Source organism: Schistocerca gregaria, chromosome 7 (genome assembly GCF_023897955.1).
Source record: "Schistocerca gregaria isolate iqSchGreg1 chromosome 7, iqSchGreg1.2, whole genome shotgun sequence".
NCBI lineage: Eukaryota > Metazoa > Arthropoda > Insecta > Orthoptera > Acrididae > Schistocerca > Schistocerca gregaria.
Genome location: NC_064926.1, coordinates 198,916,254 through 198,933,007, shown reverse-complemented (window position 1 = coordinate 198,933,007; position 16,754 = coordinate 198,916,254). Strand labels below are relative to the sequence as shown.

The 16,754-nt window shown below is 38.1% G+C and overlaps 1 protein-coding gene across 3 annotated transcripts in view; it reads right to left on the bottom strand.

Annotated features, from left to right (window-relative positions):
• LOC126281938 (THO complex subunit 2) overlaps window positions 1-16,754 on the bottom strand; it is a 292,749-nt gene that overhangs the window by 119,670 nt on the left and 156,325 nt on the right. For all 3 annotated transcript variants that reach the window (XM_049981284.1, XM_049981285.1, XM_049981286.1), the window contains exons 19-22: window positions 11,533-11,724; window positions 5,624-5,752; window positions 4,472-4,732; window positions 4,088-4,213 (exon numbers count right to left, since the gene is read on the bottom strand). In XM_049981284.1, coding sequence (XP_049837241.1) covers window positions 4,088-4,213; window positions 4,472-4,732; window positions 5,624-5,752; window positions 11,533-11,724 — 708 coding nt within the window. The remainder of the gene's footprint in view (window positions 1-4,087; window positions 4,214-4,471; window positions 4,733-5,623; window positions 5,753-11,532; window positions 11,725-16,754) is intronic.

Genomic DNA, 16,754 nt, shown 5'->3' with positions numbered 1-16,754 from the left:
ATGCTATATTCAAAATAGAGATTTGTCTGAAAAGACAACTTCAGTGTCGTCAATGAGTGCATCAATGGCAGTGTGCCTCAGCTGTCTCATTAAGCGAAGCCACAAGAGTGGTCTCCATGTTGATAGTCTGTGATGCCTTAGATGTTCTCAAACTATCTATGCAGATCATGTCCATTTAGACCACACATGGATGGAATTCATCCCTCCTGATCTACTGATTCCATATTTGCATGACAGTCATGGGATACAGATCAATGTGAGCAGAAATATACAGGGATGATAAACCAGTCTCGATAGGCCACACTCTTGCAACTATCAAGTTCCAGCACGTGCTAGTAGAAATTTTTCATTCTTATGTGAGGTATAATGCAATCGTCTCAGAAGCAACCAAAAGATATAAGGGATTTCTGCATCAAAAGCCCAATGTGTAATGTTTCCTTTATACAGTATGTGCTGTTGTGCTGAAATGCTAACAATTTCCATGTATATGTATATATCAACATGCCTTGATGGGTTTGCAATTTTAATGGCTGAAGTGTAGTTTACAACAAATTTCACTACTCATCCTGGGCAACTCTGGTTAATTTCTAAAGCTACACCGACATGCATATATGTTCTTTGGTAACATACGTTTTGAATGAACTGTACTTTCTGTGAAGTTTACAAGAGAGTATTCGTGGAAAAAATAAGAACCACTGCAGTCCACACCATCAGTAACTGATTTCATGATGCCAGGCTTTTAGCAACATTCTACTGCAATTTATTTGCACCCAGTAAACTTATGAACTGTAACTGTCAGCATCACATATAAACTCTGAAAATGACCAGGCTGAGAGAAATCAGAACATTATGTACCTTGTATAATGGAGCTTTCAAAATGTCAATGCAGTAATGATGCAGTGCAATGTACATAACATATGAAATTATGTACAAATGACGATCAGGTCATCAAATTCAAGCTACAGTTTAACAAGCACTCTGAAAAAAAGACAAGTTGCACCATGGTTCAGCTCCAACATTAATTTGTAGGTCAACCGCATAACAGGCTATGAAAGTCAGTTCATAGGTTACAAGAAGGCAGTGGCATATCACCTAATATAGAAGTGTGCCTAGGAAAGCAATCTTTGGGTTGATACAGCTTTACTTATTTACTTGGTTGAACTGTATGGTTAGAATTAAAGTGGAGCTGCTCACAGAGGTCCAGAGTATGTCTAATTATTTATGGCAGCAAAACACGGTATATATGTTAATGTGGATCTGATTTACGCTGGAAAAAAATTAGTTCAAATTTTTGAAACCAGCTGCACTCTAATACTGTACAGAATTTCATCAACATCTCCGGTGCGCATATAGGATAAACTTTGTAAGTGGTCGTTAATAATTAAATCAACATGAGGCCTTTCTCATTTGTTTGAACTTTTCTGCCAATGTCCCACTCTTAATTCATTAGACATGGAAAAATTTCTATATGTCTTTCTTGCATTCCAGCAACAGATTTGCATCTGGTGGCCAAATTTGGAACTAATTATTTCCAGCATAAATCGGTTTTTGCATTAATACATTAAAATATCTATCAAGTTTCACTGTCATACAGTAATTACAGCCCACGCTGTACCTCTATGAGTAGCTGGACTTTAATTATAACCACCTGGTATGATAAACTGACAGAAAAAATATCCCTACACCAAGAAGAAGTTGTGCACAATAAATGAAAGTTGACAGGTGTTTTTCTACATCTGAAAGACAATGTCTATTCAAATTTCATGATGGTTGCTTAAGAGTGGTACTAGTAGAGATTGAAAATCAGGTTTGCTTTAAATATGTACTGTAACAGTTGAGAGTGTTAAGTAACCAATGTGATTGGACCTAGTGAGTTCAGGTTAGTACAGAATGACTGGACCTAGTGAGTTCATGTTAGTACAGAATGCCTTTAAGACGATGAAGACACCATTATCAACAGCTCAATGAGTTTGAACAAGGTCGTGTAATAGGGCTATGACAAGAGGGATGCTGCTTCCAAGATATTGCAGAAAGACTCGGCATGAATGTAGCCACTCTACATGACTGCTGGCAGCAGTGTGTGGTCATGAACGATCACAACAAGACCGGTGTCCAGACAGCTACATAGCCCTACCAAGAGATAAGACCATCGTGTTCGGTGTATGGCTGTGGTGCATTGTAATGGGTCTACAACAGCAATTCGGGCAGCAGTTGGCACCGTGAACTGTTACAAATCATTTACTTCAAGGGCAGCTCCAAGCTTGATGCCCTGTAGCGTGCATTCCACTGACCCCAAGCCGGCGCCTTTTGGGATTTCAGTGGTGTCGAGTGAGAGCTCATTGGAGGGCAGAGTGGACTTTTGTTGTGTTTTCTCGTAAAGCTAGTTTTGTCTTGGTGCCAGTGTGGATATGTGTCGGCTTTGAGGAGATCAGGTGAGCATCTGCAACCAACCTGTCAATGGCCTAGACAAACTGGACCCACACCTGGAGTTACGATCTGGGGTTATTCCACACACAATGACTGCAATTTTGTGTTACAGTCCATTGTGCTGCCATTCATGAACAGCATTCCAGGGGGTGTTTTCCAAATGCATAATATTCATCCACACACACTTTTGTAGCCCAACATGCTCTACACAGTGTCGACATGTTGCCTCGGCCTGCTCCATCACCAGATCGGTCTCCAACTGGGCGCGTACGGGGCATCATCAGACAAACAATTCCAGCGTCATCCATAATCGGCAGTAACCGTCGTTGTATTGGCTGACCAAGTGCAACAGGCAAGGCACTCTAGCCTACAAATCGACATCCGGCATCTGCACGATGCAATGCATGCATGTTTGCACACTTGCATGCAGCATTCTGGCACTTACACCTCTTATTAATGTACCAGCATTTCACATTTGCAATGGCTTTTCTCACACTTACATTAGCCTGTGAACTTGCAACATTAATCAGTTGCACATTTCACAACAACAAATGTATTTCTAAAATTTCGTTACTCTACATTAATTATTTCTAAACATATTACACTGGTTCTAACAAGGGACACTCCCCATCACAATCCCCCTCAGATTTAGTGGTAAAATGGCCCAGTGGATAGCCCATCAAAAACTGAACACAGATCAACCATGAAGAAGGTGTAATGAACTCTGAAAAAAGAAGCAAGAGTGAAGCAGCGAATGGTCCATGCTCAAGATGTGTGTAGCATCAAGTGCCATGTCGGACTGTGCCCCCCATTCCCCCAACACAAACACAAAATTATGAACATTCCGTCCAGTCCATGACGTGCCTGTTTTCCTTGTGTAATCTTGCAATTGTCACACTATACAATGGTTATAGATTATGACTCATGCGGTAAGAATATTTTACCATTGCAAGTAAATGTGACGATAAGTGAGAGCAGGTGAGATGCCGCAAAGACCTCCCACAGAAACGAAAACAACAAACAGCTTGAACTATGTTACAACAAAGGAATTCGAGAGTCAAAACTTTCAAAACAGAATGCAAGAGTCGTAAGGTGTGGTACTTGTGCTGAAGAAATAGGATGCACGTACATCTCGAGGTCCCTTCCTTACACCTCACTGTTACAAACAGATGTTATACTACGGCACAGACACGTATTTGTAACACAACAGATGGACACGTCAATGATTGAAAGAACAGTTCATAAGTCTGTGGAACAAAAAGGGGGAAGGGTGACGAGAGATCTGCACATGGATCTCTCCCTGCACGGTGCAACACAGTGACCAAATAACCAGAAACCATAGCTATTCAGGTTCGCTTGATGTTGCACATCTTCAGCTTGGACCGCTCACTGTTTTACACTTTCTTCGTATTTTAATGCTTGGTCTATATTCTGATTTTGACAGGATATCCACTGGGCCATCTTGCTACTAAATCTGAGAGGGATGTGATGGGGAGTTTCCCTTGTTTAAGACAAAAACCTATATAAAATATTTACTAGTAACTATTGATGTGAATATTTCCCAGACCAATCTGTCAGAGCAGAATACAGAACAAATTAAATATATATATATATTAAATAAATAAATGTTGTGTTCTTTTTTGTGCCCTCCACTATCTACCTTTTCCGGAACCTGGTGAAAGTCGTTTTCCCGTATCATAGTTGCAGCCTTCGCTTTGAGTTTCCCACTGTAGCTTGTAGCCAATATGAATAGATCTTGACGATGATTCTTTTCTTCTTCACGGACCTGAGAACAAATATGTAGAACATCCAGTGTAAGTATAAGTAAGGTAGGTAATGAAAGGATTATGTTATTTATAACTTATAAAAAAAGCATGCTTATAGAATATCACTACTGACAATATAAAAGCATATTTTGTGGAACGTAGAAATGATATAAGAGTCAATAGGTGATTTTATGAAACAAAGGCACTACAACTATGCACACTGAATGTTAGGCTGTGATTCCATGCTTTGGGAAAGACAACTAATGGCCAGCACTTACCTTTTCAATTTTCTTCTCTATAATCTGTCTAAGTTTCAACAAGACAGGAAAATGAGGTAATATCTTGATGAGAATAATAAGAGAGTTTCTGATTTGAACATAATCCTTTGAATCAAGACAAACAACCATGGCTTTTGTAATTTTATAGTGCCACTTGTGACAAACATGCCGATAGTTCTCGTAGTCTACGTGATCATTTGCTTCGGAAAATTGGTTGCTGACTCGGAATTTAGTAACAAAACCAGGATAATTTGCACATTCCTGTAGAAATAACACATAAATTAATATTAATCCTAATGCTTATGCAAGAGCTAATTGAGTATTTTCGAATTAATAGCAATAAATGATATAAAGAACCAAAAATCACATTCAAACTGACAAAATCAGGTCATTAACTGTTCAAAAATTCAGTGTTTATTTTATCTACAACCAGGTATCATAGATGCTTGAGACTGCTTTTCAGTTAAAGCTTTATAACTGCACAGATACATAACATTAAACATTTATCATCATCTTCTTCTAGCAAGCTCAAATATATTCACCAAAATTCTAATAACTAAGCCTCCACATTTATGTGAAAAACACCTGCTTGTGAAAGGCAAAGGCCCAGGTTGTTTCCCAAACACTTCTACAGTTTTTAACTGTGAAGCAGTAGCTTCACTTCAGGGCACACTATGCTATAAAGTGAAAGTTGCACTCTACATACAAAACTAGCCCATTCCTAATTACAAACTCCTCCACTGTCCATAGTCAACATCATTGCCCGAAGATGATGCATAAGTTACTTGTAATACTTTGAAGTTTCAGAACTGAAATACAATTCGACAACTGGAAACTTTATCAATAGTTTTGATGTCCGTAATGCTTGAATCAGCACTTTCCCTACACATGTTACAAAGTCTTGCTTTATGGTCCAAGTACAGCTTGTCTCTTTACCCAGTAGGAATTTTTCGTACACACGTTAGAAAGTCTTGCTTTATGGTCCAAGTGCAGCTTGTCTCTTTACCCAGTAGAAATCTAACTTAAACCATTTTGTTTTTTCTATTCATACATGTCTCTTCATGCACTACGTTGGCACATACAATTCTCATATTACACTTTATTTCATCTTCAGTACTACAATAAATAAATACGGGATTACTGTATGCTTACCTTCTCAAAGACGGCTTTCTCAGAATGCCATCTCATAACAGTCTCTAACATTGCACATAGAAAACGCCCATAGCGATTTGCTTCATTTTCTGTACATGATGTAACAGAGTATGTGATGTCACAGAACAGCTGAAAAAATATGCAGCCAACATTAATACTGAAATAATATACATCAATTTCAGGAAGGTGTGAGGTAACGATGTAGACAACAGTAGTGTAATTAGCACATGAAAGCTGAATGACATGTTTGGCTCTACTAGAGCTGTAGTGTGGTGGGTTGGTAGTTGTTGGGGTTGGTTGTTTGGGGGAGGAGACCAAACAGCAATGTCATTGGTCTCACAGGATTAGCGAAGGACGGGGAAGGATGTCGGCTGTGCCCTTTCAAAGGAACCATCCTGGCATCTGCCTGGAGTGATTTAGGAAAATCACAGAAAACCCAAATCAGAATTGAACCGTTGTCCTCCCAAATGCGAGTCCAATGTGCTAACCACTGCGCCACCTCACTCGGTGGTTGGTAGTTGTACAAACACATCTGTCACTTTCTGTTTTGAGACAACGGGTCCCCTATGTATTAAATAAAATATGGAAAACATGTCCCAGTAAATCATACATTATCATTATCATCATCAATTAAAAACATTATCATCAATTACAAACAAAACTTCAGTACTGATATCTGTTCCCTGTATTACATTTTGTAAGGAGCATAAACATTAAAATCTGATGGGAGCAGAATATGAAAAATAATTGTGCTTCCACAGTCCTATAAACTAATTCATTTAAGGTCAATACTTTGTCAAATTAATCATTCTGCGGTCGAAGCTCTTTATTGGCTGAGTTTGCTTCCTAATATTTAAAAAGGAAATATTTCCTTATTATGTACTTGGCTCAAATGCATCACTATTCAAACTGCAAACTGCATCATATTGTTGTTTCTCCTTTAGGTTTGCCAGTTTTGGCCTGTCATTTAGTGGGAAGCACTGTCCCACTTAATATTACAGTATCTACAGATATTTAAGCACATTGTAGCTGTTCTTACTGCAGTTGGTTGTTCCACAGCGGTCAAGCCAGTGAACTGAATCAGGTCTTCAAAACCTGACACCTGTGTCGCCCTTCCAAATAAATACATGTGATTGCTGTCAGTATGTCACTGACTCCCACTTCCCACCAAACTTAGGTAACTGGTTTCTGTTGCTGAACTTTCACCCAAATACACATTTAAATCTGAGACAAGTCAAACTGAATATGGAATACAACAACAAAAACAATCAATTATTTATAATATAATGTAAATGGAGGGACCAAAAAAATTCTCATCCCATCCCGTAAGTCTCACCTGACCTGGGGTCCTGGGCAACTTTTCTAAACTGAACCCCATTCCCTAAACCTCTCCAATCCTTTTCCTTCACCTCTCTTCCTTCCCCTTCAACTCTTCCACCAGAAGGAGCCACTGGCTCTGAAAGTTCGTAAAAGTTAAATCCTTGTGTGTTCATGTTCCCCTGCCGCCACTTGGTGAGTAGATTTTTTTGTGTCCATGAATATGGAATACACTGTTAAAGAGATAATAGCCATTTGAACTACAACAGACTATTATTAGTCCAGACCATTTGATCGAGATGAAACAATATTATTAACTTTAAATAAACTGGCCTCTGATACTGGCGGAGTTATAACAAAAACCAGACATTCTCAAAGTTCTCATGTCACAGTATTGGGTTAAGTTCCATGAGAAGTACACATCTGGATCAATGACCATTACTCTACAGCACATAAAGAGAAAACAGTGATATCATTTCTTAAGCTGATATCACACAACACAACTAAAATGTAATGTGTATAAGTCATGTTAGGTGGCCTGCCACCGAGTGGTAGAACGGGTGAAGCTACGACTTTCGCAGGTGGTATATCTGCTGTGGAGAAACTGGAGCCATTCTATTGTGTCATGTATCTGTGCATGCACAATAGAGGAGGTGTGTATGCACATGTGCAGAACACAGCATTTCTTGCAGAGTTTCAGCTTCTTACTGTTTTCACCTGTGGTCAACAGATAAGATATATATGAGCTGTAGAAGGCTCTTTTAGCTAATTGTGAGTAATTTGTTTTATAAATACAGTTAGAAAAAATAGAAATTATCTTTTACTGTACTGCTGTTGAGAAAGGCTATAGATCCAACGACAGATTCTTACTGTAGAAATGGAAAGGAACAAAGAAAGTACAAGTGAGCTTATTGAAGCATACAGCAAGGAAAGATGTCTATGTGATCTCCTAGAAATGCTGAACCATAATAAGGTATGGCTATAAGCAGTAAATTTTGAGTTTATATGCTTTACGTATATGCGCATATATTACTTTCGATGTGTGTACATACACTAATTGGTGAGAGTACTGCACATGTTTGATTTGATTGCATCTTTTATATTATTTCAGCATACCAGGAAGGATGGTGTTGACGGCAACAAGACTCAGAACAGCTGTGCCAGCCGTGCTCAGTGAAGACTGTAAGAGCCGTTTTGTGTCTTTGCGAGTGCACTATTGTGCTGATCTAAAACAGGAGACAGAGGAGTAGCACAAGAATGATAAAAGTGCAAAAATCAAGTGTGTGATGGTTCCCCCATTACTTTGTCATTTGTGAAAATCCTGTCATGTATATAGATAGCAGCTTGTTGAAACAAGAGATATCCCTCTGACAAAGTTGCTAAATTCCTGTGGATGTTTGGGCTACAACTCCTTCATTAACAGGGGGTTTATGTCTCGGGCTTCACCCTTCTTCCCAGCCAGGGTAGAAGCTACACCCTACTCCTGGCATTACATCATCATTCTGCCCTCCTCCTAATGACGGACACGGACACTGTCACTGCAAGTGCTGCAATAACACTTTAGTCCATAATTATCTGTAATCATAATGTAATAATGTAAACAGCACCTTCACAAAAATATCAACTGTTACGATGAACAACTTAAACAAGCCTGCGGTTCCGAATATGTACCCTTGGGATGATGGTGTAAACTTACACGTTGTGTGTACTGTGTAACAGATCTATCAAAAAAGTGCGCTGTTCCAGATTTGTACACTTGGGGTGCTGGTATAGAATTGTACACAATAAGTGTATTGTGTAACACCGACCTTAAATTCTTTACTTTTCTACTTCAACAAAACAGTGTATGCAATGAATGTGTCGAGCTTGCCATGATATAGAAATGAAAACTAAAACTTTCATCTACTTACAACAAAAGGCTGGATAAAATGTGTTTCACAAGTATTTCCCAACTGCGGATCCCACTGTATCTTTTAAAGAAACAACAGAATGATGTAAGATATGCACTGATGTACATGCCTGTTCATTTTTACTTTCATTTCTATACAAAAGTCATCACTATTAGCAACAGCAAAGAAATTATCTTACTGAGTGTGGTTACTGAGTCCCCCGATTTCTTCCTCTGTGCAACCACAACAACATGTCATTTTCATCACAAATGTGAAGTTTATTCTCATTACAAACAACAGAAAAGAAAAAGGGATAAGCACCCTGATGCCTACCATGATAAATAAATGGATGCAAAGAGAAGTTGACAACAGAAAACAAGTGACATGTACATTTCAACTACGTTGCCAAAAATAGTGACAGATATTACAAGATTTGGATGGGAATTTGGCAATGCTCATTAAGTGACACATGGCACACTGGCACCTGTGCTGCAGCAAGTCTAAATGAATTCCTATCCCATAGGAAACAGCTATTAGGCACAGATATAAACATCTACAGCACTGGAGGAAACTCACAGCAGGCAGCATTCAGCATTCAAAAGATTAGTGCTATTATAAAGTAACAGTTTAAACTGTTCGGCATTTGGAATCAAGAAAAAATTGACAATAAGATTAGGAATTTTAAATGAGCTGAAATGTTATGCTGATGGTGGAACTGGTATTTTAAATTGTCGACTTGTGATTCTTGTACTGACGAGTGTCCAAGAAGTGGTGACTCAAAGTGTGTACTGATTCTAAAGATTAGTTGAAACATATTCGAGACTCTTCCTGAGAAGATCCATTTAGTTGTCTTTCTACTGTGTAAAATTCTAGTTTAACATGAAGAAGACACATGCTACTTTATAAGAGCCGATTTTGTTCTAAAACTACATATATACTCTGCAAGTCACTATCCAGCACATACTGAAGGGGGCTTTGAACGAATATTAGTTACACTTCGCCTTGTGTCATTTGTATGAGTGACATGTACACATCATATTCTCGTAATGCAAATGCAAAACACGCACAGAAAGTACTCGATCTGCTGCATGCCATACCTCTAACACCAGTCCTCTAAATTTACCTAGCTTGGTTTCAGCAGAACAATGTTACTTTCCATTGAAAAACTTCCAGGGAGTACCCTGAATATCTTTATTACGCATCTACATGCACTGCAACAATCTGTTATCATCCTGGTGATGTGTCTCCTGTTTATTTTTGTGTCTGCTACCATCCTTATACTGGAGCACAACTCACGAGTATCTCACTCTAGCATTTTGTAAAGAGTTTTATTTACACATGCGTAACACATTGCCAGAATCTTTCTAACAACTTGCCTACTAACTGCCTCTCCTACTTATGATTTCACTGGTTTATTCCATTTCAAAACACTTTAGTCTTACCCTTAGAAACTTTGTGAGAGGCTCCACGCCTTCTTAACTATCATATGGTATGTGGCTGTTTCTGTTTGTCATACATTTGTCAAGATTTCATGAGAGCTGCCATTGAGTCCATAAAGCTGTAAGACTAGTAAAGTTATTTTACATTTCCTTACTGTCATTCAATGAAAACACTTGCCTGGAAACAGCAGCATCTTTAGCAATGAATGCTGGATATCCTATCTGATAAATCTTGATGGAAATTCCTGCACAGAACACACACAGAAGAAGAGACTGTCAACTACTCATCAACAATGGACTTCTGTGGTGCACACACACACACACGTAACAGAAAACAGTACTCACTAGCCTTCAAAATCTGGGACTTTCTCTAGCAAAAGTACACACGGTCATGGACACAACCACATGGACACCTACACACACAGTCCTGTGGCCACGAGAAATTTCTACGGTGGGAACAATGCAACCATCAAAGGAAAGGTAAGAATTAATAACAAATGATAACAAGAACATGACGGACTATGCTGAATTAAAACTAACTATTTGCAAATGGATAATGTCCAAAGAAATCAAGAAACCGTTGAAAGGACTTGAAGAAAACAAAACAAAAATTTATCTTGGCCAGGCACGAACTAATATTTTAGGAATTATAATGGCATATCTCAAAGTATCTAACACAAGATACAAAAATAATAAAAGATTTGATTTCTTTAAATATTTCCATAGGGCAAGAGGTGGATCATGAAAACTGGAATTTAATAATGATAATACTGACTTTCAAAAAGTAATGCCAAATGAATTGAGAATATATGAAGAATGGGAAAATGCCAGGAGATGAATATTTAATAGAAAACATTTAAGTCGTAGCAAAAGTTTTTTAGAAGGAACATTTAAAATCACTTAAAGAATGTTTGCAAATAAAGGACAATGCCTCAAAATTGGAAAAATACTGTAGTTGTTTCACTTAACAAAAAACAACCACCACCATTAAACCCTGTGGAACTATCAGTCTCTTCCTTTTTATGTCAATATATTCACTAAAATTATCACTTAGCACACAGAAAAAATCTTGGATTTTAAATAAGAATAGGGACAAGCCGACATGAGAAGAGAATATTTTAAGGCAGGTCACTTTTAAGCTGTGAACACAATTATAGACACAAGAGTATGAATTACCATTTTATACTGCTTCAACATATTTTAATATACTGACAGGCATGTATGTCAATGCTACAGCTTACATCTAACAAATTCATGCACTTACCCTGTCATAGCAGAGTAATGTGGAGAAGTTGGCAGTCTTCAAACTATGGATGGTGTGCACAAACTTGGCACAGTAAACAGCATCAGTTGCTGTGAAAATGCATCTTGGAAAAAGACACAGCTGCAGAAACTGTGTTATTGTCTCATTCTTGGCTGCTTTTGCTGAGCGAGACAGGAACCACGTATCTTTCTCCTGGAACAACAAAATTTATATCAAAATCTTGCAAATGCTGGTGTGAATAGTAGTAGAGATGAAATAAAATTTAAATACAGAAATGATTACATTTAAATTAGTGCATACAGTGTAAATAGTGTTCCATAATGAATAATATAAAGTACAGACTTATCATAAAAGAATGAAAAATTAAATTACAATCTATATAACTGTTTACATCCCCCCCCCCCCCCCACTTTCCATCCTTCCTCATACACAAAGAACTTCCCTCCCTCCATCTTTAACTCACACTTACTCATCACACTCTTCCTTGTCTCACTCTCTGCTTGTTCCATCTTAAAATTTACTGATGTTCATTTATTCTGATTTTCTCCCGTTTCCCATTAAATGCCCAGCCAAAATTCCACACTGCATCCAAGTAAAACCCCTGTGCCAGACTTGAGAATAAATTTTCCACCATATATCATTTGTCTTATATGTTAACCCAAAGAGAAACAATTATTTTTACTGAGATCGTGACACAGCTTTACAGTTTTTTTGCAGCAATTTTCCTCATTTTTACTGCAACATACTGTAAGTTATATTAAAGAAGTATATTGTATTTCTCTACTACAGTGTAAAACTATAATCATACATAGTTTGTCTGAGTGTGATATAGCTTAAAACTCTTATTCACATGCATGAAAATCTTACACTCTTTTCATTCAAAGTAGGATTCTCCATGCTGCCCTCTGTCATAACAGACATGTCCTAGAAGGTGCTGCTGTTTTGTCAGTTGGGGGTATATTTGTAGGAAAATGTCACCTGTAGCTTCCTTGTATTCTCAACGGATTTGTTACTTGGCTTGTGTGTCTGCAAATCCCATAATCAGGAAGCCTAATATTTTTCAGAATTTGTTCTGCCGTATTGAGAGGAAAATCTGTGAACCTCGTTTTTCTTTTACTGGAGTTCATCAAGTAAGTGTGCTATACTTGCCGTGTCTAATGTATAATTTTTTATTTCCTTTCATATATCTTCTCATACGAGGATATGATGCTAAGGGCTGGTTTTGTATCAATGCTACTCATTCCTTTGTTATAATCACTGATGCAATCAGGTTTCAGCTTAGTCTTCTCAATTTTTGCTGTTCTTCACAGTCAGGTTGATCGTGAATGATAAGACAGGATATGCACTGGTTTTTTGTCAATCCATTTTACAGTGAGAACTTTATGTGCTGACGCAGAAGTCATTTCAACTTTTTTCAGCATTGAGTTCTTGAACTGTGGTGGCATATTTTTCTTGTTTGGTTTTGCAATTCCAATTACGTAGATCTTCCTCTGCAATAGCTTTAGAAACAAGATGGGAAAACTATACCAGTTATCAATGTATACTGTTCCTCATTCATCCAGTAATCTCTCACACAAATCCAAAAGAGCTTTCTCACTTGCAGGGCTGCAGAATACTTTTTCTACCTCAAGACCTGTGTAAATTTTAAAATTGTAACAGTATCCATAGGCAGATGGGCATACTTTATATATTTTCAAGCCAAATGTTGCCTTCTTTGAAAGGTTGTGTTGTACTTATAACATTCTGCCCCGAACTCCATCAGATTTTCAGCAATACAATATTTTGCAGTATTATACACTCTTTGCAAACTGTCAAGAAGAAGAGTAATAACTGGTCTGACTTTCCTCAGCCTGTCATGCTGCATGTCTGCAGAGCCAGTAGCAAAATGAAGATACCTTGAGATGGCTTTGAATCTCCTAAAAGGCATCATTTTACCAAAAACAGCAGTCTGTATTATTTTTCTCTTTAAGTAGGAAGAGTGCAAAGTGGGTCTTCATCTCACATACTGTCACAAGAAACGTCTTAGCTGCAAATAAATTTGATTCCTTGACCACTGACTCTCCGAAATGTGGCATCAAAAACTGATCAGTTACGTGTATTTCTGATGGGTTTCTGCCTGGGATCTGTGGACAGTAATGTCTATCTTGCTTTCAATGCTGTTCTAGGTAATATAAGGATTACTGCAAACATTATCACAGTTCCATTTATCGGTAACTGTCATGGTGCCTGTTGCTTACTCCACGATGGTACATCGATTGTTGAGAAAAATAAGTCTTCTTTGTCAACACAACCACTGTTATGACTCTCTTGTGATTCTGTGCTTTCACTGTTTTCAGAATCTATTTCACCATCAGCACTCAGAACACTTTCTTTAAGAAACTGGTGTACACTTACAGCTTGGATATCATATTGATCAGCAATGTTGCACTACTGAATCTATGAAAAAGTATCAACTTAATATTTAGCTGCAATTGAGCATTTCTGGTCGATTTAAAGGAGGACACAGCTGCTGCCATCTACGAGGGCTGGATAAAATGTAATGAGAACTACAGTAAACTCCTGTTTATCTGAATCACGTTTATCCTAAATCCGCTTTATCAAACAAATTTTTCTGATTAAATTCCCGTTTATCCGAAATCCGCTTTATCCAAACAAATTTTTCCGATTTTCGCGGCTCACACTGGTGCTGTCTGGCACATTGCGCATCTACGCTTTTGGCTAGCTAGACTGACACTTGACATGTTTCAACTTGTCTGCACTTGGAGCCATGCATTCGCTTGTGTTTTTCGGCAGTCTGCTGCTAATCAGTGCACTAGCACGTGTTAAAAGTCCGAGTGTGTCAATTTGTGTGTGTGCTGACTGAGGTTTTAGCATGTTTCTTGTTAGAATTGTGTGGTTTCATGCCATTGCCATCAATTCAAACTCCGTGGAAGTACAGTACATACAGTATTGCTCTGTGCAGCACCAATGAGAGTGCGGCGCTTAACACTTTCCAGCTGTTGTCGGTACATCAGATGAAGCTGAGCGTTTAACAATTTAACAGTGAATGTAAAACACACTGTTGTGTTGCTGCGTGAGATTGGATAGGACAGGGGAGAGGGGATAGACGTACCATATGTTTTTGCTTGATGGCTGCCACAGCCTGGGTTTAAAAGTCAAAAGCTCGCGCTACATGCTTTCTATTGTCCAGAGATAAAAGTGACCAAAAACAAAAAAAGAATCCATAGTGACGGAAGGGGAGGGGGGGTTGTATATGCTGAACATGTCTACAGGCAGGAAACAAAAAAAAAAAGACTGTGATATCGTTGGAACAAAAAATTTGCACTTTGCTGATGAGCCAACCGTGAAATTTCCTGCGGATCTGAGCATCGGAAGGAGTACAATTACTGATTGGAATACAAAATGACCAGAAATTGAAAAATTTTGTTCCATTTAAGTGTCAGGCAGTGCAGTGAAATCTCGAAAAACAATGAGAAAAGATGCACATCCTCAGTTAGAAGAGGCCTTATTTTTGTGGCACGAACAACTAAGAGCCAAAGGTGTCCATTTTAGGGTTCTATACTTTGTCACAAAAGAGATGACTTTTTATGAACTGACTGAAGGAAAGCAGCAAGAATTCCTCAGAGGTGATGGCTGGCTGGATCTCTTGAAGTGGTGTGGCATTCGTGAAATTGCCGTCAGCGGTGAGTCATTATCTGGGATTGATGCCGCTATCGCTGATTTTAAGAAGAAACTGCACACAATCATCGAAAAAGGAGATTATACTGGCGATCAACTTTACAGCTTTGATGAAACAGAGTTGCATTACAAAATGTTGCCAGCAAAAACTCTGGCCTCTGAACAACAACAAAAAATGGCATCTAGATACTATTCTTAACAAATTTTGGAGTAAAACTGAGACTTCCTCGAAAAGCCCTACTTCTTGTGGACAACGCTCCTTCTCACCCAGATGATCTACAAGATGAGGACGTCAAAGTTGTGTTTCTCCCACCAAACATCACATCTCTACGTCAACCAATGGACCAAGATGTTCTCGAGGCGATGAAAAAACATTACAGACACAAGCCACTGGAATACTTAATCAGTGTGATTGATGCTGAAGAAGATTTTGTGCAAACTATTAAAAAAAATCTATGTTGTAAGTGTTATTCACTGGATTGCTGAAGCTTGGAATCTAATTACTCTAATTTCTCTTGTTAGCTTCTGAAAAAAACTCTTAGATCACAAGGTGGTGGAAAGGAGGAGGTAACACTGAAACTCGAGCAACATGTAACAAACAGATGAAAATGACACAAGTTTAGTGAATTTATTGGAGAAGCTACTGGTTGTGAAGATGCGAACTTCGAAGACATTGAAGAGTGGATGGGAAATGACTTTTTTGATTCGACTGAGGAAGAAGTCATCCAAATTGTGACCAACCACAAAGCGTCAGAAGAATATGTCTCTAATGACGAAGCAGAGAAAAAGATTTCTCACAGTCAGTTACGAACTGATCCAAACGACCCTGGAGTACATCAGCCAACAGGAGGAGGCAAAAAAAACACACACACACACACACACACACACACACACACACACACACACGATACAGATTACCAAAAAATAAATTCTAATGAAGCGGACTTCAACATCCATAAGTTAAACTCCTCTAGACAAACTTTTCATTCCTTTGAGTAGTCTCTAGATTTATTTCATAATTTTGTAAGTAGTTTATTTTTTAAGCAAAGGAGTAGGTAATAAAATTAAAACTCCTGTTTTTTCCAGCTGCCAAACAAAGCCATTTTTTTTTCTGTAAGAACGCAAAATAAACAACCTTTGTTATTCAGCATGTAAAGGGAGATGTAATGGATTTTGATCCAAAAAATCGATCTTTAAATTATTATTTTCTTTATCTACACAATTTAATCTATGTTGTGTGTGAATTTTATCTTGACAGCAGCTTTAGAAATGCCTTTTAAATTGTTAAACTGAATAACTCTGCATTGGCAGCCACTTCCACCTTTTCTGGGAAACTGCTAGCTTCAGTGGAATTTTCGTCAGTGTGAAGGCTATTTTCTTTTAAAATTTTAGGCTGACACTTATATATCTCTGGCTGACATCTATCTTTGCCTGAAAACTTTCTTGCACGTGGTTTGTTTACGTTTTGTCAATACTAACACATGTTAGTAGGTGCAAGGCTGAATTTGCAAACCTTTACGTGGGAGTCAAGATTTATGCACAAT